Source organism: Pongo pygmaeus, chromosome 16 (assembly GCF_028885625.2).
Source record: "Pongo pygmaeus isolate AG05252 chromosome 16, NHGRI_mPonPyg2-v2.0_pri, whole genome shotgun sequence".
NCBI lineage: Eukaryota > Metazoa > Chordata > Mammalia > Primates > Hominidae > Pongo > Pongo pygmaeus.
The window spans coordinates 85,795,570-85,818,190 of record NC_072389.2 but is presented as its reverse complement, the minus strand read 5'-3'; the positions used below and the strand labels follow the sequence as shown (position 1 = coordinate 85,818,190).

The 22,621-nt window shown below is 39.3% G+C and overlaps 1 protein-coding gene across 4 annotated transcripts in view; it reads left to right on the top strand.

Moving 5' to 3' along the window:
• MTHFS (methenyltetrahydrofolate synthetase) overlaps positions 1-22,621 on the top strand; it is a 56,729-nt gene that overhangs the window by 8,162 nt on the left and 25,946 nt on the right. For all 4 annotated transcript variants that reach the window (XM_054451303.2, XM_054451304.2, XM_054451305.2 and 1 more), the window contains exon 2: positions 1,637-1,898. In XM_054451303.2, coding sequence (XP_054307278.1) covers positions 1,637-1,898 — 262 coding nt within the window. The remainder of the gene's footprint in view (positions 1-1,636; positions 1,899-22,621) is intronic.

Genomic DNA, 22,621 nt, shown 5'->3' with positions numbered 1-22,621 from the left:
ATTTGAGGAAGGAAGATAAATATGTATACACAGTCTCACATTGAGTGTTAACTGATGTTTATTACTGCTTATTCAACTCTTGATCTTCTATATTCTGCTGTAAAGAGAGCAAAAAGGGTACTTAACTTTCTCATATAGTAGTTGGATGCCAAAAGCCCCAGGCCTGCCCAGGTCTAGGTTTCACATTTCCTTTCTTTGCCCATTTCAGGCCTCAAAACAATTTTGTAACTTTTCAGAATGTGAGAGTTAACTTTCTTCCTTAGACTGGTTTGATGTGCTCTATCTACTTAATTTCTGTGTTTCGTTTTTTATTAGTAATAACTTGACTTACTGTTCCTGTATCTTTCTGCCAGTCATATTTATAAGCTACTTTTATGGCTTACAATTATATAATAATAACAAAAGTATTAAAAAGTCTTATAAAGAATAAGAAAAGTATTCTTTTCTTTTTAGTTTGGAGACTAGGGAAGAACAGAAAAGGAAGGGAAAAAAAGAGAGCTGGCCAGGTGCAGTGGCTCACACCTGTAATCCCAGCACTTTGGGAGGTCCAGGTGGGTGGATCAGTTGAGCTCAGGAGTTTGAGACCAGCCTGAGCAACATGGTGAAACCCTGTCTCCACAAAAAATACGAAAAATCAGCCGGACATGGTGGTTTGCACCTGTGGTCCCAGCTACTCTGGAGGCTGAGGCAGGAGGACTACCTGAGCCTAAGAGGCAGTGGTTGCAGATTGCACCACTGCACTCCAGCCTGGGCAACAGAGGGAGACCCTGTCTCAAAAAAAAAAAGGAAAAAAGAGAGCGAAGGGTTAACTTCTGAGTCTGGTTAAGTTCCTGATATTGTTGACATTTCTATGATGAGCAAAGCTCATTTACCTTCTCCTGCCTGATGGATGATTCAATTGAATATGGTTTCTTTCATCAGGATCTGCCCCCACCCCATAATTGTGAATATTTTAATATTCATTTGAACAGATGGATTTTAGGAAATGGGATGGGGATGGTAGAGGCATGTTCTCTGCTTCAGAGAACTCAGTTCATGGACCAGTTAGGGATACCACATTTAGGGCACATGAAACAATTAGTGATCCACTCATGACAGTACATCATTATTAAGTTATATATTAACTCTAAATGTAGTAAGGGTTCGGCAGAAGTTAGGAAAAGTTAGGGCTTGCATTGGGCTTTAAATGGGTAGAATTTGGGAGGAGAGAGAAGCCTGACGATCCAAGGAGTGGAGAAGCTTGTGGGAGCCCAGATACAGAGATAAAATAAAGCACACTCTAGGGAAAGCATGTGAAATGACCGAAGACTACTAAAATGGATAGGTGGGGATCAAGCCTGGAATTCTCTAGATAGACAGCTTGTCTCCACAGTGACCTTTTAATGAGTTTTCACACCTACCAGAGTGGGTGTACCAGGAAGGGATAAAAGGAGCAGGTAAGTGCTGGGTCCCAAACTAAAAGTCAGGCTTCGTGATGCAATACTGTTTGACCCACTATATCACTCTGGTCCCCCCCCTTTTTTTTCTTTTTAATATTTAAAGAAATTGGAGAAGGCTGAGAGAGAAAGGAGGAATTGTTAAGAGGAGTTGCTAAATATAGTCTTGGAAAATATAATTGCCATAATTTCCCATTTAGGTGATTGCCCACAGTGAGTATCAAAAGTCCAAAAGAATTTCCATCTTTCTGAGCATGCAAGATGAAATTGAGACAGAAGAGATCATCAAGGACATTTTCCAACGAGGCAAAATCTGCTTCATCCCTCGGTACCAGTTCCAGAGCAATCACATGGATATGGTGAGAATAGAATCACCAGAGGAAATTTCTTTACTTCCCAAAACATCCTGGAATATCCCTCAGCCTGGTGAGGGTGATGTTCGGGAGGAGGCCTTGTCCACAGGTGAGTATTATGGTGTTAGGATATTGTTAGATTATGACCAGTTGTTAGATCTCAGATCCACGTGTTATGTGTGGGTCAGTGGGAGTTGCTTTTCCTGTAAGGGATTAATTTGTATTTTGCCTACGTTCCAAGACACCTGTATTACTTGGTTTAGGATGTGATGCCTTTTGAAAACTGTAAAGTGTAAATGAATAATATTGTTGACTTCTCACATATTGTTGCCCTACCTTGTGGGTTGAATTATATATTTTTCATGAATAATTATTTCCTGTGGTTTCAGTTATGGTCTGCTTGCTAATGAGCATATTATTATAAATGCTAATGAGCACTTATATCTTCTCAACTTTGACTACTTACCATGTGTTTATCTCAGTACATGGCACCACCAGCTACCCAGCTGGCCATGCCAGAAATCTCCAGGTCATCCTTGACTCCCCTCTTTCTCTTATGCCCCACTGTGGTCTATTGTTAAGTCCTGATGATTTTACCTACTGAATATTTACTGAATCTGTCCATTTCTCCCCAACCCACTGCTACTACTGCAGTCTAAGCTGACATCTCCTCTTGCCTGCATTCCTGGAAAGGCCTTTTCACTGTTCTTTCTCTCCATGTCTTGCATCCTCTCCTTCCTCTTTATTGGTTATTTAAAAGTAATTGGAACAAGGTTTTGAAAACACAAATCTGCCGCTTCTCTCCCCTCCTTAAAATCTTTCTGTGACTTACTATTGCCCTTAGATTGAAGTAAACCCTCCTTAACGAGGTTCTTCCTAATCTTGGCCCTGCTGCCTTTCTATTTTCACATCTTTCTACTCCCCACTTCGTAGTCTGAGTTCCAGCCACTCTGAGTATCTCTGTTTCCCAACTCCACTTTGCCTTCTCTACTGCTGGGTCTTAATACATGCTGTTCTCTGGCCAACAGCTGCTTCGGAAGTTTTATCATTATGAAACAGGTAAGGAGCTGAAAGCAAAACAAACGAAGGGTATTATTTTTTAGTATAATGCCTGAAGCCCATCTTAGAGGTGTATATTTTTTACTAAGACTTAAATGGTTGCAAAGAAGCCCTAGCACAACTTTATGCAGTCTTCGCTGAGTTTCTGCCCCTTCCAATATAACAGCATAGCCTATAAAGTCAGTATGATGGAGTCGGAGGGGAGAGGGTCAAGGACTCGTAACAGTAGAGGGATTATGTACTTTGCTAGTTTAACTTTCCCTGTATTGTCCAATCTTGGGCTTTGCTAGATGTTTAGGCACCAAAAATATATTCAGATCTACCTCCTTCATGTCCTGCATCAATTGGCCAGATGAATGTCGGCATTTTAAAACTCTTTCATATTTTCAAGGGGAAACATTGCAAGCATTTTAAGGCAATGAGATAATAAGGGAATACAGAGTATCTTGGAGAGCAGCCTAGGTTTATAGATAAGAAAAGACAGGAAATTATAGATACTGATTTTGCTCAAACTTAATGCAGCTACTCCAGACTCGCAGGCTTAATGATGGAACCCAGGATACTGTCCCAATTCCAGTTGACTCTGTTAACAGCTCCTTCAATGCTTGCATCATCTCTATAATGTGCCTGCTAACTGAAATTTTAGTTGGTTTCCTCCAGTAACCAATTCCTCTAGAGGCAGCTCATAGAACAGCTGTGCTCCTTCTAGAACATCTTCTTTGTGTTGAGCTAAAGTGTGTCACTTTGAACTTTTATGCATTTGTTCTGGTTCTATTCAAGTACAGTGGTGAAAAGAGTAAGGAAGAAGCATTATTTTTCCTTTTAACTTATATTTACACTTCCTGGTTAGGATAATCTCAATACAAATAAGTGAGCCAATCATTTATGCATTTTTTTTTTTTTTTTTTGAGACAGAGTTTTGCTCTGTCACCCAGGCTGGGGTGCAATGATGCGATCTCGGCTCACTGCAACTTCCGCTGCCTGGGTTCAAGCGATTCTCCTGCCTCAGTAGCTAGAATTACAGGCGTGCATCACCGTGGCCGGCTCATTTGGTATTTTTAATAGAGATGGGGTTTCACCATGTTGGTCAGGCTGATCTCGAACTCCTGACCTCAGATGATCCACCTGCCCTGGCCTGCCAAAGTGCTGGGATTACAGGCCACTGCGCCCGACCTATGTATGGTTTTTAGCATGTCATTTGTCACATAGGAGCTATCGAATAAATGGTAATTTATTAATTTTAAGCAAGAAGTCAGAATTATTCATTATAAGATAAATTCATTACTAGCCAAGTAGTTAACATTTCGGTAATTTTCAGCAGACATTTTCACCCATCTACTTTGTGTCAGACACTATTTTAGGTCTGAAAAGATAAGGCCCTGATTTGAAGGGACTCACACTGTAACTGATGAGGCAGAAAATGAACATAAACAGAATATCCTAACCTGTATTATATGTCAAATATAAGTGTCAAATGAAAAGATACTGAATATTAAAAACATAGAAATTTAGAATATGGTTCTGAATAGAAAAAAGTCCACCAAAAAAACCCCACAACTGGTTGTTCATTTTTTTTTCTTCTCTATAGTATTTATTCATGCTGTATATGTAGTAACAGTGGCTTTTTTCCCCCATGCATTTTTCTTTGCAGATACTTGCAATCTGGGTTGCAAAGGGATAGAGGATTATACCCACAGTTTCTTGAAACTGCAGTCTAGGGTCAAAGCTCGCTGCTGTTGTTTATAGAAATATTTGAGTAGGCAGCCTTGGCTGTTTGTTATCTCCTAACATCACACTCTGTACTGTGGATTTCTACTTGCGTCAGCAACTTAAAATGTGACAACTTCAGTGCTTAAGCATACATCTAGCTTTATAGTGTTTGAGACAAGCTGATCAGAGCTCAGGCTGTCCTTGGTGTAGCTTTTGTTGTCTGTTTATCTTTCTTGTTTGCTCACATTATCAGAGCTTAGAAAAGAGTGAGCTTTTGTGTCCTCAGTTGCAATTATAAGTTCCTAAGCAAAAATTTCCCATGGGCTATTCTTGTATTATATATGTAGCAAAAGAAATCGATTGCTAAATGAAATCGAGGGTCGGATTCTTTCCCAAGTTTATCCTCAAGGTAAGGGCTGCTTGGGCAATTAGATTAGAGCAGGAATTTTTCCAATGCAAGTATATAGTCTGATTCAACCTGGTTTAAGCAAAAATGAGATTTTATTGGCCCAGAGACTGAAAAGTTCACAGAAGGGCTGGCTGGATCAGTGGCATTAGGAGCCAGTCTATCTCTGCCTTTTGGCTTTGCTTCCATCTATATCAGTTTCATTTACTGGTGCCACATGGTGGCCCATAGCAGCTCTAGGTTCCATGGCATCCTTACTGCTAGCAATAAAGAACAAGTTTGTTTTCTAACAGTCCGATGAAGTCCTGGTCCTAACTCTTCTTGACCCAAATGGACATCTTGAAATTAATCACTATGGCCAGAGATATGGAATCGGCTGACTGGCTTAGGCCTGGGTCTTACGTGCCTGTCCCTGACCCATTCTTTGTGACCAGGAAGAAAAGAAGTGCCGATTGACTTAGACTAGGTCATATGCCCAGCTCAGCAGCCCTACCCAAACCACTGAGCTGAGAGGAGGGTGAGAGTGTTTGTTGTGTTTCCAGAACAAGGGGGAATGGATACTGGAGAGTCAAAACTAAACTCACCTGTGCTGTTAATCATTTCTGAAATTCTGCAGAATATAATAGGCTCTGCAGTCATAGCTTTGTCAGTGCTGATTTTAAACTTATGATCTTCTTGGAGGCTTTTTGGGAATTAATATCTATGTGTAGGTACCTGAGCCATAACTTAATGATCATAATGAAGACTTTCTAGTCCTCAAATAAAACATTTTAAAGTAATTTAGTGGGGCATCATCAAGGACAGAGTCTTTGAACAACCCTTCTAGGTTGTTCATGATCAGTACTTTTGGGAGGGTTATGATTGGTTCACTGTGAGTACCTCACATTGACTTCATTTCTTTCTTTGTTAGGGTTGCATGGCATCTGCAAGAATATAATAAAAGATAGTGGGTATGGATTTCATCAGGCATATTTGATGGAGTCATGATATCCTCAGGAGGCTGGAGAAATTTGGATTGGCTCATAATACTTTATTCAGAAAAGATGTGTAGAGCACTGCTCTGTGGGAGGTGTGATGGGAATATAGCAGGGAACAGCATGGACCTGATTCCCAGTGTTGTGGAGTTAACTAGCCTGTTGTCCTCACAGAAGCAGGTTTGTGCTGGCATGTCACAGGGCTCTCTCCTTTGTGCTGTTCTGTTCAACTTTTTATTGAACTTTTAGCTTTTTTCAGCTTTTGTTGAACATTAAGATGTCTCACTGTTCCTTATTTTCAGCATGTCTAAATTCATTCTTATCATTCTTTTTTGTTTTTCATATTTCTGTTAGCAGCCCCTTTGTAGACATGGAATTATCCTTGCCTCCTTCCCACCATCCAGTTATTACCAAGTTTTTCTTTGTAATGTTTTTTATCACCTGTCTTTCTCTAATTCCAGTTTTGGGGGAATTCTTAGTCTACAATTTTCATTCTTCATATCTGTTCCATTGGAGTAAACTTTAAATTGATTTCCTGGCCATATTAATTTTCCCGAAGTACCTTTCTGTACAGGTCATCTACCCTATTCAGCCCTTCTCTGTACGCTGAATAGATCTGTGTACCTGAGCAAACAATGGATCCTGCTGGTTGTTGCCAAAAGAAGGGATATTGGATGAAATCCAAACATTCAGGCCACTTTCTGGATCTTACCTCCCTTTCTACCTTAATACTTGTGCCTCCTTGGTACAGCTCCTTATTTCAGCCAAAGTGGTCTGCTGGAAGACAGTATTTCCTAGTAATGGAAAATATGGATTTGAGAATCACACCAACCTGGATTTGAATTCTAGTTTTGCTCCTTTCTAATTGTGTTACCTTGGGAAGATCACTTAACTTCTTAGAGTTTCAGTCTTCTTACCTGTAAGTGGACTCAGACCTACCTTACATATCTGTTATGGAGTTTAAATAAGATAATGTCTGACTATTTTTGGCACATAGTAGGTGCTCAGTAAAAATGACATTGTTGCTGCTGTGGCTGCTGTTGTTTTTGCTGATGTTGAGTGGTCAAGCATAGGGTAATGTTATGGGCTTTGCTGTGACAGTGATTTTGTTTATACCATTTTCCAGTCTAGAATATATTATGTGTTTCTTCAGGATAGTCTCTTCTGGTCTGGTGCTTAAGATCACTAGCTTTGGAGTCAGACTAATCTGAGTTTGAATCTGGCCTTTACCACTTGGGCAGAATTACTTAACATCTCAAAATCCAAATTTCCCCATCTGAAAATTGGAGATAATTACAGTACTGATTAATTGTGTTGTTGAGAGGATAAAGTAAGGTGATATATGTAAAGTGCCTAGTACAGTTCGCCATGTAGTCAGAGATCAATACATGGCGGTTATTAACAGTAAGCAGAAATTATTTCCCCCAAACCTTCCCTGGCTGCCCACAATATACTAGTTCTTTTCTTCCGTAATTCTTATGTACTTGGCACTTTACATATATTACCACGTTTTATTAATTCTTTTTGGAAATACATCCCTTTTCTTTGCTGATAGACTGTTTCGGAGCAGAAACCTTCTAAATCATTTGTATCCCTGGTACCTAGTCATATGGTTTATGTTGTAGACTTTCAGTAAAAGTTTCTTGAGGTGAAGCTAACAGTTTTGAATTCAAAGCATGCCTGTATAAATGAATAGATTATCAACACTTTACAGCTATGAAAGAAAATCTGGATTTAAAAAAATATATGCATGTACACAGGGACACATTAAAAAGTATACTAGAGTCAGTTGTTTTATAAGGCGCTGTAACTTGTTGTTTTTAGAGACAAGGTCTCACTTTGTCACCCAGACTGGAGTGCAGGGGTGTAATCATAGCTAACTGTAACCTTGAACTCCTGGGCTCAAGTGATCCTCCAACCTCAGCCTCCTGAGTAGCCAGGACTACAGGTACACACTACCATGCGTGACTAATTTTTAAATTTTTTGTAGAGACAGGTCTACTCTGTTGCCCAGGCTGATCTTGAACTCCTGGCCTCAAGCAATCCTCCTGGCTTGGCCTCCCAGAGTGCTGGGGTTATAGGTGTGAGCCACTGCACCCAACCAACATTTTTTATATTTGTGAGTAAAGAGTTGACATCGGTCCCAGACTAAGCTGGGCCTGCCTGGGGGAATAACCTTGAAACTTATCTTCTCTCAGCACTAGTTTTGGGGAAGCCATAGAGTTGTGATAATGTGGGATGTACCTGTACCTGCCTGTTACTGTGTGCTACTACACCTGAATTGGGAGCTGTGAGTTGGCATGGAAGCCTTGGGTCTGTGGAACTAGATATGTATAAAAGATGGGCAGGAAATGGGAGTTGCAGCTTCTCTGTGTGAAGGTGACCTATGTGCCCCTTGGCTCTTGCTGCACCTTGTGTGAGTGAGGAGGCAAAAGAAGCAGTGTACTGAGGTAGCTGCTGGGCCCTGGATGAGGTAAAGATGCTGAACCTGCCATATCTCCTCTTCTGTGTTCTTCTGTAAGGCTAAGTACATGGAGTAATACTTAGATTGGTTCCTGAGCCCGAGTGCTATAACAGCTGCTGGGTCAATACAGTATTCTCAATCCAGTCTCTGGGTTTGTTTTTTATTTTTTGTTGGGGGCGGGCAGTGCAGCTTAAATAACAGACATGTATTTTCTGACAGTCTGGGTATTTTTAATAATATTCTGTGGAGACTCTAACACCACTGGTCCCACCAGTGACTGTCAGCATGTCTATGAGAATGTTTAATTTTTACTAAACCAAGAAATAAGTAGTTATAAGATCCTACATGGTATGATATTTTGATATGAGTTACAGCTTATCTTCTCATTGAAAGTGTTTCTAAACCTTTAACACGTGTTTCTTTAGCTTAACAAAAATCATCCTCACTAATTGTATTTGAACTTTTGAAATAAGTTACGACTAAAAGTAAATGAAAGCAATTGTAATTTTGGAATGTGCTTTTGCACATCGCACATGCCATTGTAGGCATTTTGGGTGACCTCCCTCTCTGGACAATTGAGAACATTGCCTCCTGAGTTAGGCACTGTGGGAGGGAGAGTGAACCCTTACTGTCCTTGCTTCATCTTCTTTGTTTTCAGATAGGATAACTGCAACCCAGGGAGGTTGTCACTTCCCCAAGGACACACAGACAGTTAATGATAATGCGAGGTCACCCAGTTCTGGTTTCCACTCCAGTGCCCTTTGAAGTGCCATTTTTCTTCACACTTCGTTCATTAAGATTGCTTTACTACCTAGATTTTCTTCTCTGTCTTGACAGCATACTGCATTAAAACTGTTATTCATGGAACAGGTACCCTTGGTAACTGTATGCATGGGAACGTTGTCGTATTTTCCCAAGGAAGAACTTGGACTGAGTCACATGTATCTAAAAGTACTCTGGTCTCAAAGTTAAGCTTTTTTTTTTTTTTTCCAGTCATTTTGTATTCAACTAAATATACAGGAAGAACCAGCTACAGCTTTGATTTATAACAGGGCCTTTCATTTGAATGATAAGTGCACCCATGATAGGCTTCCTTGGACCTGTTCCAGAATTGTCTATTTTATCTTTTGCAGCGGCTTTAGAATATATCCTCATTTCAGAGAAAGGTAATTTACTTCTTGTTAACTCCCAGCCCATTAAGATTAAAAGACAGTTCCTTAGGGGTTATGGCCTGTTATTCTTGCCAAGATGGGCTAACCTGCTAAATGTTCTACTCAAGCATAATGATTCATTGAATGTACTATTGAACACTTAACTGTCTTTAAAAGGACTAACCCAGGTGACTTAAACCTCGCTACATATAGAACTTCAGGTGTTTAAACTGCTTTTCCAATTCAATTTTTATTTTATCACCTTAATTGAGACATTAAAATGTCTATTAGGTTTATATGTATTTCTGTATATATTTAATTCAGAGGAAGGGCAGAATTTTTAAGAGGAGTGAAGTTGGAATTAGAAAAAATAAATTCTTTTTTTAGTTTATTCCTCTGAACCTTAAATTTCAAGCTAGGGTAGTAAAGACCTGTGTGTAAATGAATGCCCAGCTTAAATGCTGCCTCCTCCAAAAGTCTTCTTAGATTTCTTAGTCATATTTAAACACTTCTTCCTTTGTTTTCTTCCTGTGTTTTGACACCTCAGCATACCTTTTGTCATTGGATTTGCTTTATTATATCCTATATATGTAATTTAAAAGTTTTTTTTTTTTTTTTGCTTTACTACTTGCAGGGATTAGGAGTCCACTATTTAATAGAGAATCCCATTTCATTTACCCCACTTTATAAAAGGTTAGAAAATTACTCTCCATATTAAGCTTATGGCTTCATGTAAATTTCACCTGATGGTCCTTTAGAGAAACATATAAATAGTCTTCAAACATTTTTTTTTTGGTGTGTTTGGGCTTAGCACAGTGCCCTGATGAATCTGAGGTACCATCCGTTTCTTCAGTAACTTAAATATCCTTTTTAAAGTACAGCTGAGAATTGTATATTGAGTGAATGACTGATAGTACTGCAAAGAAATGCAGATATAATAGCACATGATCCATCAATGTTTATCTTTTATGCTAATCATCATCTACAAAACCAGATTTGTATTGATTATTATCCATAAATAAGCAAGCAGAGGCTGGGCGTGGTGGCTCATACCTGTAATCCCAGCACTTCGGGAGGCCGAGGCAGGCGGATCACAAGGTCAGGAGATCGAGACCATCCTGGCTAACATGGTGAAACCCCATCTTTACTAAAAAATACAAAAAAAGAAAAAGAATTAGCCGGGCGTGGTGGTGGGCGCCTGTAGTCCCAGCTGCTCAGGAGGCTGAGGCAGGAGAATGGTGTGAACCTGGGAGGCAGAGCTTGCAGTGAGCTGAGATTGTGTCACTGCACTCCAGCCTGGGCGACAGAGCGAGACTCCGTCTTAAAAAGAAAAAAAAGAACAAAAGCAGAATAAGCTAATTTACTGTTGGATGAAGGAAGCAGCAAATCATGAGATGGAAATTGAACAGAAACAAAAGATATCTTCGTAACTGCCCATGTCATTACTTTGGGTTAAAACAGTCAAATCCACTGTAAAAATTTAAGTGTTCTTTGGGTGTAGTGACACAGGGAACCAGAATCACTTGTAAGAAGTCCTGTGATTAATTAAAAAACAAGAAAGAGCTAGGAAAGAAATTTTGATTTTAGTCAGAGTTTTGTGTGTATATATGTGTGCATGTGTGTGTGTATATGCATGTGCTGTGTATAAAATGGGTCATGATGTTTTTCTTACTGTAGTTTCTAAAATGTTTGAAAGCCACTGATTTAGGCCTCTGCTTATCAAGAAGGCATGCATCTATTACAGGCCTTATTGGGTAAATTTTCTTCAACTATTAATTTTACTTAAACATTTTAACAGAAACAAACCAGAAAAACAAACATATAAACATACAAACCACACATTATTTTTATAACAAATACAATCACAAAGGTAGCATATAGAAGATAAATAAAATTCACAAATTTTAAGGAAAAAAATTAGCCAGGCATGCTGGTGGGTGCCTGTAATCCCAGCTACTCAGGAGGCTGAGGCAGGAGAGTTGCTTGAACCCAGGAGGCGGAAGTTGCAGTGAGCCAAGATTGCACCATTGGACTCCAGCCTGGGTGACAGAGTGAGACTCTGACTCAAAAAAAAAAAAAAAAAGAAAAAAAAAAAAAGATAAAAATTTAAAGGTAAAACACAAAATATTAAAGCAAAAACTTTGCCTCTGTGGGCAGGCCTGCAGGCAGACCCTCCAGGGATTTTAACTTTCTCTGCAGTTACCTTAGTGAAAAATTTGGGAAGTACTGGTCATTTAGTGGAATTTCAGAATTCCACTAATGGGTGATACAAATGAAAAGCATGATACAAATGAACATGAAAATTTTTTGTGTTACATTTTTTTTGATGTGCTGTTTTAGTTCCTCTGTTGATTTTTAAGCTATGTTTTAATTTGTTTTTGCAGTTGCTGGAGGGATTACATCTTTTATTTAGTACAGTTTGTTTCAGATTAGTATTCACCTGACTCCAGTAAAATACAGCAACTTTGCTCTTATATAATTCCATTCTTCCTTCCCCATTTATGTTATTATTGTCATATTGAGGCAGGAAATTAAAGAAAGAAAGAAAAATAAAAAAAAAAAAGAAATAAGCTTTCCTGTATTAGGCTGACTTGTCCCGGAGGTAGCAACGAGCACAGCCCAAACCCAGGAAAAGTCTTGATAATACTCTCTAAGAAGCCAGGACACAAAAGAATGTGCTCTGGAGACTCTCCCACCACTCCCTCCACATAGGGAGAAGAAAAACAAGTTTCCCTTTGTTTTACAGTATGAGTTTATAGATTCCTGTTCTCTGTAACTAGTGACTTCTAGTATTCTGTTTTATCTAAGCAGTGGAGTGATGGTCATAAACCAACTGAGCAGGCCTGAGATATGGCCACCTGGGCACCATAGTGAAGGCCATGGAATAAGCCTTGCTAGGCACTACGGCAAACTAGATAATGGTCATCTAAGTTGCATAGCAATGGTCATGTGTAATCCTGAGTTATGAACCTGTTACAATTTGATTAACTGTCTTGTCCTGCCTCTGTATCCTTGCTTTCTCTTTGCGCCAGTGTAAGCTTGACTCAAGTTAGCTCATCCCTTTTTAGAAGTATGTATAAGAGTCAAGTGCTGTCTTTGTTCTGGGCCCAGTTTTTGGATGTTGAGTCTGCTGGGTCTGAGTGCACTCAGAAAAAATCCTCCTGGTGTACCCCGAGGTCTCTCTTGTCCTCCTAATTCACACAACAATATAAGTTACATCTGTATGTACTATAAATCCAACAAATAGTATTATAATTATTGCTTTAAGAACTCTTATGTTTTAAAAAGGAATAGAAGAAAAGAGAAAAAACCAATCTTTTGTGTTTACCTTCCTACTTACTGTTTCCAGTGTTCTTCATTCTTTCCTGTAAATTTGAGTTACCATCCAGTGTAATTTCCTTTTGGCCCAAAGGACTTTCTTTAGTCTTTCTCAGACAGCTCTGCCAGTAATTATTCCTCTCAGTTTTTGTTTATCTAGGAATGTCTTATTCTGCCTCTATTTTTGAAAGGGTTTTGCTGAATATGAAATTCTTAGTTGACATATATATTTTTTTCCTTTCTGCATGTTCAATGTTATTCTTCTGCCTTGTGGCCTCCATTGTTTCTGATGAGAAGTCAATCATTCATTGTATTTTTGTATTTCCCTGTTTATAATAAGTTATTTTTTTCTTTCAGCAGTTTGACTCTGATGTGTAAAAATGTAGATGTCTTTTCTTTTTTTTTTTTTTTTTGAGATGGAGTCTCGCTCTGTCGCCAGGCTGAAGTGCAGTGGTGCAATCTTGGCTCACTGCAGCCTCTGCTTCCCGGGTTCAAGCAATTCTCCTGCCTCAGCCTCCCAAGTGGCTGGGACTACAGGTGTGCACCGCTACGCTAGGCTAATTTTTTTGTATTTTTAGTAGAGATGGGGTTTCACCGTGTTGGCTAGGATGGTCTTGATCTCCTGACCTCGTGATCCACCCGCCGTGGCTTCCCAAAGTGCTGGGATTACAGGCATGAGCCACCACACCTGGCATACGTAGATTTCTTTAGTTTTATCCTACATGGGATTTATTGAGCTTCTTGGGTCTGTAGATTAATTTTTTCATCAACTATAGGAGGTTCTCAGCCATTATTTTTCAAAAAAAATTTTTTTCCTGCCACATTATCTCTCTTCTCCTTCTAGGACTCTTATTCCATGTATAGTATATTGGTATTCTTGATATTGTCCCACAAGTCACTTAGGCTGTGTTCATTTTTCTTCAGTCTTTTTTTCTTTCTTTTTTCATGTTGGATAATTTCTGTAGATCTGTCTTTAAGTACACTGCCTTTTTTCTTCCATCGTCTCAAACCCATTGTTGAATCCATGTAGTGCATTTTTTATTTCAGTAGTTGTACTTTTCTTTTTTTTTTTAAATGGAGTTTTGCTGTTGTTGCCCAGGCTGGAGTGCAGTGGTACAATCTCAGCTCACTGCAACCTCCGGTCACCGGGTTCAAGTGATTCTCCTGCTTCAGCCTCCCGAGTAGCTGGGACTACAGGCACGTGCCACCATACCCAGCTAATTTTTGTATTTTTAGTAGAGATGGAGTTTCACCATGTTGGCCAGGATGGTCTTGATCTCTTGACCTCGTGATCCACCTGCCTTGGCTACCCACAGTGCTGGGATTACAGGTATGAGTCACTGTGCCCGGCCAGTAGTTGTACTTTTCAACTGTAGAGTTTGATACTTATTTAAAGTTTCAGTTTCTTCATTGATATTCTTTATTTGTTGAGTCATTGGTGTCATATATTCATTTACTTCTAGGAACATTAGTTTCCTTTACTTTTTTTTTTTTGGGATGGAGTCTCACACTGTCACCTAGGCTGGAGTGCAGTGGCGCGATCTTGGCTCACTGCAAGCTCTGCCTTCTGGGTTCACACCATTCTCCTGCCTCAGCCTCCTCAGTAGCTGGGGCTACAGGTGTCTGCCACCACGCCTGGCTAATTTTTTTTTGTATTTTTAGTAGAGACCGGGTTTCACCATGTTAGCCAGGATGGTCTCGATCTCCTGACCTCGTGATTTGCCCACCTCGGCCTCCCAAAGTGCTGGGATTACAGGCATGAGCCATTGCGCCTGGCCTACTTTAGTTTTTTTGAACAGAATTTTCTTTAATTCTTGGCTCATATTCATAATGGCTGCTTTGAAGTCTTTGCTAAATTGAGTATCTTGGCCCACTTAGACTTCGTTTTCCTTGACTGATTTCCCCACCTTGATTATAGGTCACTTTCTTGTTTCTTTGCATGTCCTATATTTTTTTTGTTGTTGAAATCTTTTTGATAATATCTTGTAGTATCTCTGGATTCTGATTTACTTTTTAAAGTGTTTTGTTTGTTTGTTTGTTTTTTGGTAACTAGCTTGCTCTTAGCCTGTTAGCACATATCTCCCTATGATATGTGTCTATAGATATCTCTGCTCAATTTTTGTGTGCTTATTTATTTTTTGGCCTGGCTTCCTAGGTGCTGCTCCTATGTCCATATAGCTTAGTGGTGAGCCAATGATTGTTTCTTCAAATATTCAAATCTTTTGCCCAATTTTAATTGAGTTGCCTTTTTACTTTTGTGTTATCTAAGTTTTTTTTGTGTTCTGGATAATAAGTTCCTTGTCAGATATGTGATTTGCAAATATTTCTCCCATTGTGTTTTTTCACTCTCTTGGTGGTATGCTTTGCAGCAAAGTTTTTAATTTTGATGGAGTCCTATGTAATAATTTTTTGTTACTTGTGCTTTTGGTATCATAGCTAAGAAACCATTGCCTAATCCAAGGTCATGAAGATTTATGCCTCTGTTTTTTTCTAAGAGTTTTATTGTTTTAGCTCTTACATTTAGGTCTTTGATGTATTTTGAGTGAATTGTCGTAAATGGTGTAAGTTGAGGCCAACTTATTCTTATGTATATGGATATTTGGTTGTCCCAGCACTGTCTTTAAAAAGATGATTCTTTCTGTATTGCATTGTCTTGGCATCGTGTCTTCTTGTTTTTAAAGGACAGCTTTGCTGGAAATAGAATTCTTGGATGGCAGTGTTTTTCATTCAGCACTTTGAATGTGTTATTTTCACTGCCTTCTGGCCTCCAGGTTTCCATTGACAATTCAGCTGTTAATCTTATGAGGATCTGAGGATCTCTAGTGATTCATGTTTTTTTTTTTGTCACTTTTGTTGCGGGAAGTCAGGGACCCCGAATGGAGGGACTGGCTGAGGCCATGGCAGAAGAACATAAATTGTGAAGATTTCATGGACATTTATTAGTTCCCGAAATTAATACTTTTATAATTTCTTACACCTGTCTTTACTGCAATCTCTGAACATAAATTCTGAAGATTTCATGGGCATTTGTCACTTCCCCAGTCAATACTCTTGTGATTTCCTATGCCTGTCTTTACTTTAATCTCTTAATCCCATCATCTTTGTAAGCTGGGGATGTATGTCACCTCAGGACCCTGTGATGATTGCGTTAACTGCATAAATTGTTCGTAAAGCATGTGTGTTTAAACATTATGAAATCTGGGCACCTTGAAAAAAGAACAGGATAACAGCGATGTTCAGGGAACAAGGGAGATAACCATCAGGTCTGACTGCCTGAGAGCCGGGCAGAACAGAGCCATATTTCTCTTCTTACAAAAGCGAATAGGAGAAATATTGCTCAATTCTTTTTCTCAGCAAGGAACAGCCCTGAGATAGCCTTCTAGATTCCCTGGAATATGTCGGAGCTTTTCAAAGGCTCCTCAGGACATCTTCTCCCCCTGTTTTTCCTTTTACGTTTTTTGGTCAGCCTCTTGTTAGCACTAACTGGATTCCTGCCCCAGACAGCTGTGATATTAAACAATTGCCATTGATTTTTAAAATAAATATCCTAGGGCTAGGGCTTTTTGCACGGAGAGAGCTATGAGTCAGATCAAGTAAAGATAAGACCTGACAATGCACCTTTTCAGGGAACTGCCAGACAAATTAATTAGTGACAGTTTTCTGGGATGGAGCTTTTGTTGAGCTCCAAACCTGTTCTGCCCCTCCATTGGCTGCCAGGCTGTTGGTGGTTGTCACAGCTACTTTAGTTGTAAGGCTGTTGATTTTCAAATCTACCATGAAGCTGGGGAGAGGGGGATGGGAATGGAGCAAGTTGAAAAGACACAAAGCTCACTGTTCTTACAGAGAATAAACATTTGGATTGTTGTAAGCCTTTGGCTAATTTGTAGAGTTTTGAAAAGTTGATTTTGACCATTTTTCCCAATGTTCTTGCTGGTTTTATTAAGGAGCAGATTTTCAGTTTTCTACTCTGCCATTCTAGAAGTGACTCTGAGCCAGTGATTTAGATAGCAGTTGTTTTCAAACACTGTAGTCCGTGAGGTTTCCACCCTCCACTGATTGATCTGTCTGTGAGTTGCAGAGTGCATTCAAGTTTCAGCACTTCTCTAGTTGTCTTTGGCTGTTACTCTCTGCCACGTTCTCTCGGATCTTCCCTGCATGTCCCTATAGTTTCTAGTCAGCCAGGTATATAGGAAGAGTTTATCTCAGCCCTTCTATGGACCTCTTATTTTAGTATAGCCACATTAAATTCCCATTATGCTCTTACACCAACTGGGATTACAACCTTGGCAAGTAAAGCTGTAATTTTTCCTGTATATTTCCTACCGTATTTGCTATGTTTAGCTCACAAAGACCCCTACCACAAGTTAAGTCTGCCCCTTCTGGCAGCAGAGCTGCTGTTTTTTCTAGCCAGCCCCATATTGGTAAAACTGCCATTCTTGAGGACTGAGCTGGGGGCCTGGGAACCTCACCAGGTAAGAGGACCAGAGACTTCTGCTGTTCCTACTTAGTCTTTGGTCAGCTTCCAAATCCCTGAAATGGCTGGCTTTGGATGATTTTGTTTGATATACAGTATTTTTTTTTTCAGAGAGGATTTTCACTGATTTCTTACCATCATTGCGAAAGGAAATGTTCAAGAGAGGAAATTTCTGATTTTTCAGGGGTGTGGTATGTGGGAGAGATGCATAATATAATAATAGTCCAAATTTCTTGAGTACTTACTACCTGCCAGGAACTGTGCTAAGCAATTATTTTGCATTGCTTCATTTGATTCTTTCCATACCCTGCGGAGGCATGGGTGCTATTAATATCCTGCTCCTCCATTTTATAGATCAGAAAAAAGGCTCAGATGAAGTACCTTATCGATGGTCACACAACTTATGAGTGGCAGAAATAAGATTAAGACTCAGGTCACTTTGGCTGTGAGACTCCAGCCCTAAACCACTATATCATATATCTATAGCCGGAGCCTGGCACCAGGAGGCATCACAATGGGATTGAGATAGGGATACAGAAAGAAGGATGGGGACTGAAAGGTGAAGGGTCCTGAAGCCCTGAGCTGCCTCTTTTGCTGTTCTCACTCTGTTTCCTCGAGGTTTTACTGAGTGCCCTGCAGTGTTGACTGCGTCCTACTTGCAAGCCCTGTGGTCTGCCTAATGGTCAGCTAGGCTGGGCCTCTAAGGTCTTTCAGAAGTGCACAGCCCTATAGTGAAAAGGCATCCTTTCTCATGAGGTAGGAGACCAGCAGGACTTGCTTTTTGGTCACAACACTGCTGACCAAAACAGGGTGTGGTCCAGATAGGATAAAATGGAGAAACTGGCAGAAACCAGCAGACGGCGACAAAAGTGATCCCTGGCTGCTCTCATTGCTCATTGGCTTAAGAAACTCCCACCAGCACCATGACGATTTACAAATGCCATGGCAATGACCGGGGAGTTACTACCCCTTTCCATGGCAACAACCTGGAAATTACGATCCTTTTGTAGAAGGTTCTAAATAACCTCAATTTGCATTGACCTGCCCCTTAATTTACATATAGCCAAATGTGGGTTTACCTGAATGTTAAATACAGTTGCCAGGAGCCCCTGCCTTGCTGACTCTGGGCTATTGCCTGAGAGCTAGCCTTGCTCTGCAAGGAGCAGTACTGTTCAATCAAAGGCTCACTCCTGACTTCTTTCCCGGCAAAGCCAAAAACCCTCCTGGGCATAGCCCCAGTTTTGGGGCTCACCTGTCCTGCATCACTCACATGACATTTCCCTATTTAAACACCCATGATCCCTGAGCCCTACAAGACCAGAAGGTCATAGGGCTCCACAGTGTTACCTGGTAATGTTACAGAATTAGATCAGAGAAAATGGAATTTCTTCATTGTAGTGTGCTTAATGATCTCTGTGAAGAGTATAGCATAAAAAAACTTCATTAGTTTGAAGACTTATTTTGATTGAACTACAGGATTTCTGTTTGGGACTCGTGTATTCTATTAAAATGAAATAAAGTAGCTATACTTAAAATTTTTTTTTTTTTTTTTTTGAGACGGAGTCTTGCTCTGTCGCCAGGCTGGAGTGCAGCGGTGTGATCTCAGCTCACTGCAACCTCCACCTCCTGGGTTCAAGCAATTCTCCTGCCTCAGCACCCCTAGTAGCTGGGATTACAGGTGACCACCACCATGCCCGGCTGATTTTTGTATTTTTTCAGTAGAGACGGGGTTTCACCATGTTGGCCAGGATGGTCTCGATCTCCTGACCTCGTGATCCCATGCCTCGGCCTCCCAAAGTGCTGAGATTACAGGCATTAGCCACCGCGCCCGGCCTATTTAAAAAATTTTAATTTTAATAGCATTTGAAGTCACCATTTAATTTTCTTCTTTTCTTTTTCTTTAAGCATTTCAAATTGTCACTTCAAACATTATACAGCGTTTCCTTGATAGTACTTAAAAGTACTATTTTTCTAGTAATCACCTTTAAGTTTGGCATTAATATTTTTTTGTCTGAGAATATTTGTATAATTTTTTTATTCAGCAAAACTGCAAATGAATCATTAATTATAAAAGAGGTAATGAAAGAAGATAAAGTGGAAATTGAACACTAAAAAAAAAAAAAACCCTTTGTCTTGAATTCTCCCCTCATCAATTTTCTGTGGGGCATCCCTATGTAAATAGCTTATGATTGAATTTTTGATACTTGTACCCAACTGGTAGTCTTCTTTTAGTTAGGGCTGTTCAGTCTGTCCTCTTTTTTTGGGAGTAACGCGTGTGTCTGGCCTTCTTTCTGTTACCTTTGTCATCATGTTTTTGGGAGACAATTTTTTTTGTCATTTCCTTTTCCTTGTGTCCTTTTTTCTCTCTAGTACTTCATAATTATGCATTCATTTCTACTATTGGTTACATTAAAATATTTTTAGCCTCAAATTCTCACTAGCATTATAAATATAGTATTTATTGACCTTACCCCTGTGAAAGACAAGAAAGTAAATGTGCCTTTTTTCTTTTCTTTTTTTTTTGAGACAGAGTCTCACTCTGTTGCCTAGGCTGGAGTCGAATGGAGCAATCTTGGCTCACTGCAACTTCCACCTCCCAGGTTCAAGTAATTCTCCTGCCTCAGCCTCCCCAGTAGCTGGGATTACAGTCATGTGCCACCACGCCTAGCTAATTTTTTGTATTTTTAGTAGAGACAGGTTTCACCATGTTGACCAGGTTGGTCTCGACCTCCTGAGTTCAGGTGATCCGCCCGCTTTGGCCTCCCAAAGTGCTGGGAATACAAGCGTAAGCCACCATGCCCGGCCAATGTGCTTTTTCTTTCTAGCTTTTGTCAGCATAAACTGGTGTTTAAAATTAATAGTAGTTTAAATATGTGTATATTCTTTAAGGAATTTTTTTCATTGACATTCGATTATTTTCTTACTATATTATAGAGAAGAGTCATTTAAACTGAACTGTAAATTTTCCTGGGTTCATGGTTCCTTGTTCCTGCTGTTAAAGCATATCTTCTTTATTCTTGATTTATGTATTTTGATTAATTTCTTGGTCAGATGGAATATTCCTTTAGGTAGTTTTTTCAGCATGGTCCATGAGTGGTATGTTTTCAGAATGCTTTTATTTTTGAGGCTGTCTTTGTACACATCAGTGAATTCTTGAATAGGATAGAATTCTAGGGTCACAGTTTTTTGTTTTTGTTTCTTTTGTCCACCCAGAATTCTAGCCCAGGATTTGGCAATTATTTTGTCAAGTGCCAGATAGTAAATATTTTAGGCTTTTCAGGCCATGGAATCTTTGACAACAACTCGATTGTGCCACTGCAATATGAAAGAAACCATAGACAGTACCAAAACAGACAGTGTTCCAATACAACTCTATTTACAAAAACAGGCAACAGACCAGATTTAGTCTTAGGGCTATAGTTTGTGACCTGTGTTCTAGACAACTAGTCTGTTGTCTTGTGGTGATTAGTATTGTAGGTGATGTCTGATGTCATTCATTTTTTCCTTTGTAAGAAACTTGTTTTTTCATTGCTTGGCTTCTTTTAGGAATTTTTATTATTTTTGATTTCCAAATTTAATATTCATGAATTTTGTGAATTAATTGGTATTTAGTCATCTCTTTCATCCTAAAGTTTCATGTCCTTTTTAACTCCAGGGAACTATTTTCAACTATCTTTTTTGATAATCCCTTCTTTCCTCTGTTTTTGAAATTATTATTATAGTTACTTTGGTTCTTCTGGATCTGTAATATATTTCTCTCATCTTTTTATCCCTATCACTTTCAAAATCATTTGGATTTATGACTGAAGTTCCCTATCTTGTCTATTTTATTGATTTGGGTTTTTCTTCTGTCTATCCTGTTATTCCTTTGCCATCATTACAATTTTAAAATTATCAATCTTTTAAAAAAGTCTCTTAAGTGAGCCAGGCATGGTGGCTCATGCTTGTTATCTCAGCACTTTTGGAGGCCGAGGTGGGAGGATCATTTGAGCCCAGGAATTCAAGACTAGCCTGGGAAACGTAATGAGACCCCGTCTCTACAAAATATTTAAAATTAGCTGGCTGTGTTGGCATACGACTGTAGTCTTAGCTGCTTGGGAGGCTGAGGTGAGAGGATTGCCTGAGCCCAAGAGGTCCAGGTTGCAGAGAGCTATGCTTGCACTCCCACCTGGGCAACAGAGCAAGACTCTGTCTCAAAAAAATAAAACAAAAACCTCTAAGCAATTATTACAAATCTCAGATTATTCTTTTGTATGACTGTGTTTTCTAATTTTATATTATAGATGCAGTGTATTCTCAAATATCATTGTTAAAAGCTTTGTCCTGAAATATGTCTATTTTAATGGGAAATATTTGCACTGATTCTTCAGACTGGTCCTTCTCCCCATCTTTATTGTGAGAGATATAGAATTTAACTTTTAAAATAGTAATTAAATACCACAACAAAGTAAGGATACTTGTGGAGTTGTTTTCTCTTTAAGTAAGTATACTGACTAAAAATACTTCATTTGCCAAGAGTCTGCTTTCGTTCCTTTTGTATATTTTATTAAATGCTGGTGGCATAAATACGTATTTACTTTTATTCCTTATGACCTGATATAGTCATAGTACCCCAAAGTACTGTATGTATTATCAAATAAGCTACCAACACTCACTGTTTTTTCATTTTTCATGAAAAGTTTTACATTAAAAAAAAATGCACCTAGTGTATAGTCAGGGTTCTCAGAACCAGTAAGTTTTATGTTTGTGTGTGTGTCTGTATACATCTATATCTATACTTTTAGGAACTTTATTATAATGAATTTGCTCATGTGATTGTGGAGGCCTAGAAGTCTCAAAGTCTGCTGTCTGTAAGCTAGAGACCCAGGAAAGGTGGTGGTGTTTACTTAAAGTCCGAAGGACTGAGACCAGGAGAGCCTATGGTGTAAATTCTAGTCCTTGTGCAGGAAATGTGATGCGATGGCCTAGCTCATGCAGTTAGGCAAGAAAGAAGGGACAAATTCCTTCTTCTGCCTTTTATTCTATTCAGGCCACCCTGCATTGAGATGGGCTGTCCAGTTTATTGAGTCCACTCATTCAATTGTTAATCTCATCCTGAAACACTCTCATAGACACACATAGAAATAATATTTGGTCTGGGCACCCATTGGCCCAATTAAGTTGATGCATAAAATTAACCATCACACCAAGAAATACCTCTCCTTTCCCCAAACCCTTCATAGTATGTGCTATATTTCACTTTGAATCTAAGAAGATTATCTTCTATGAGGAAATAA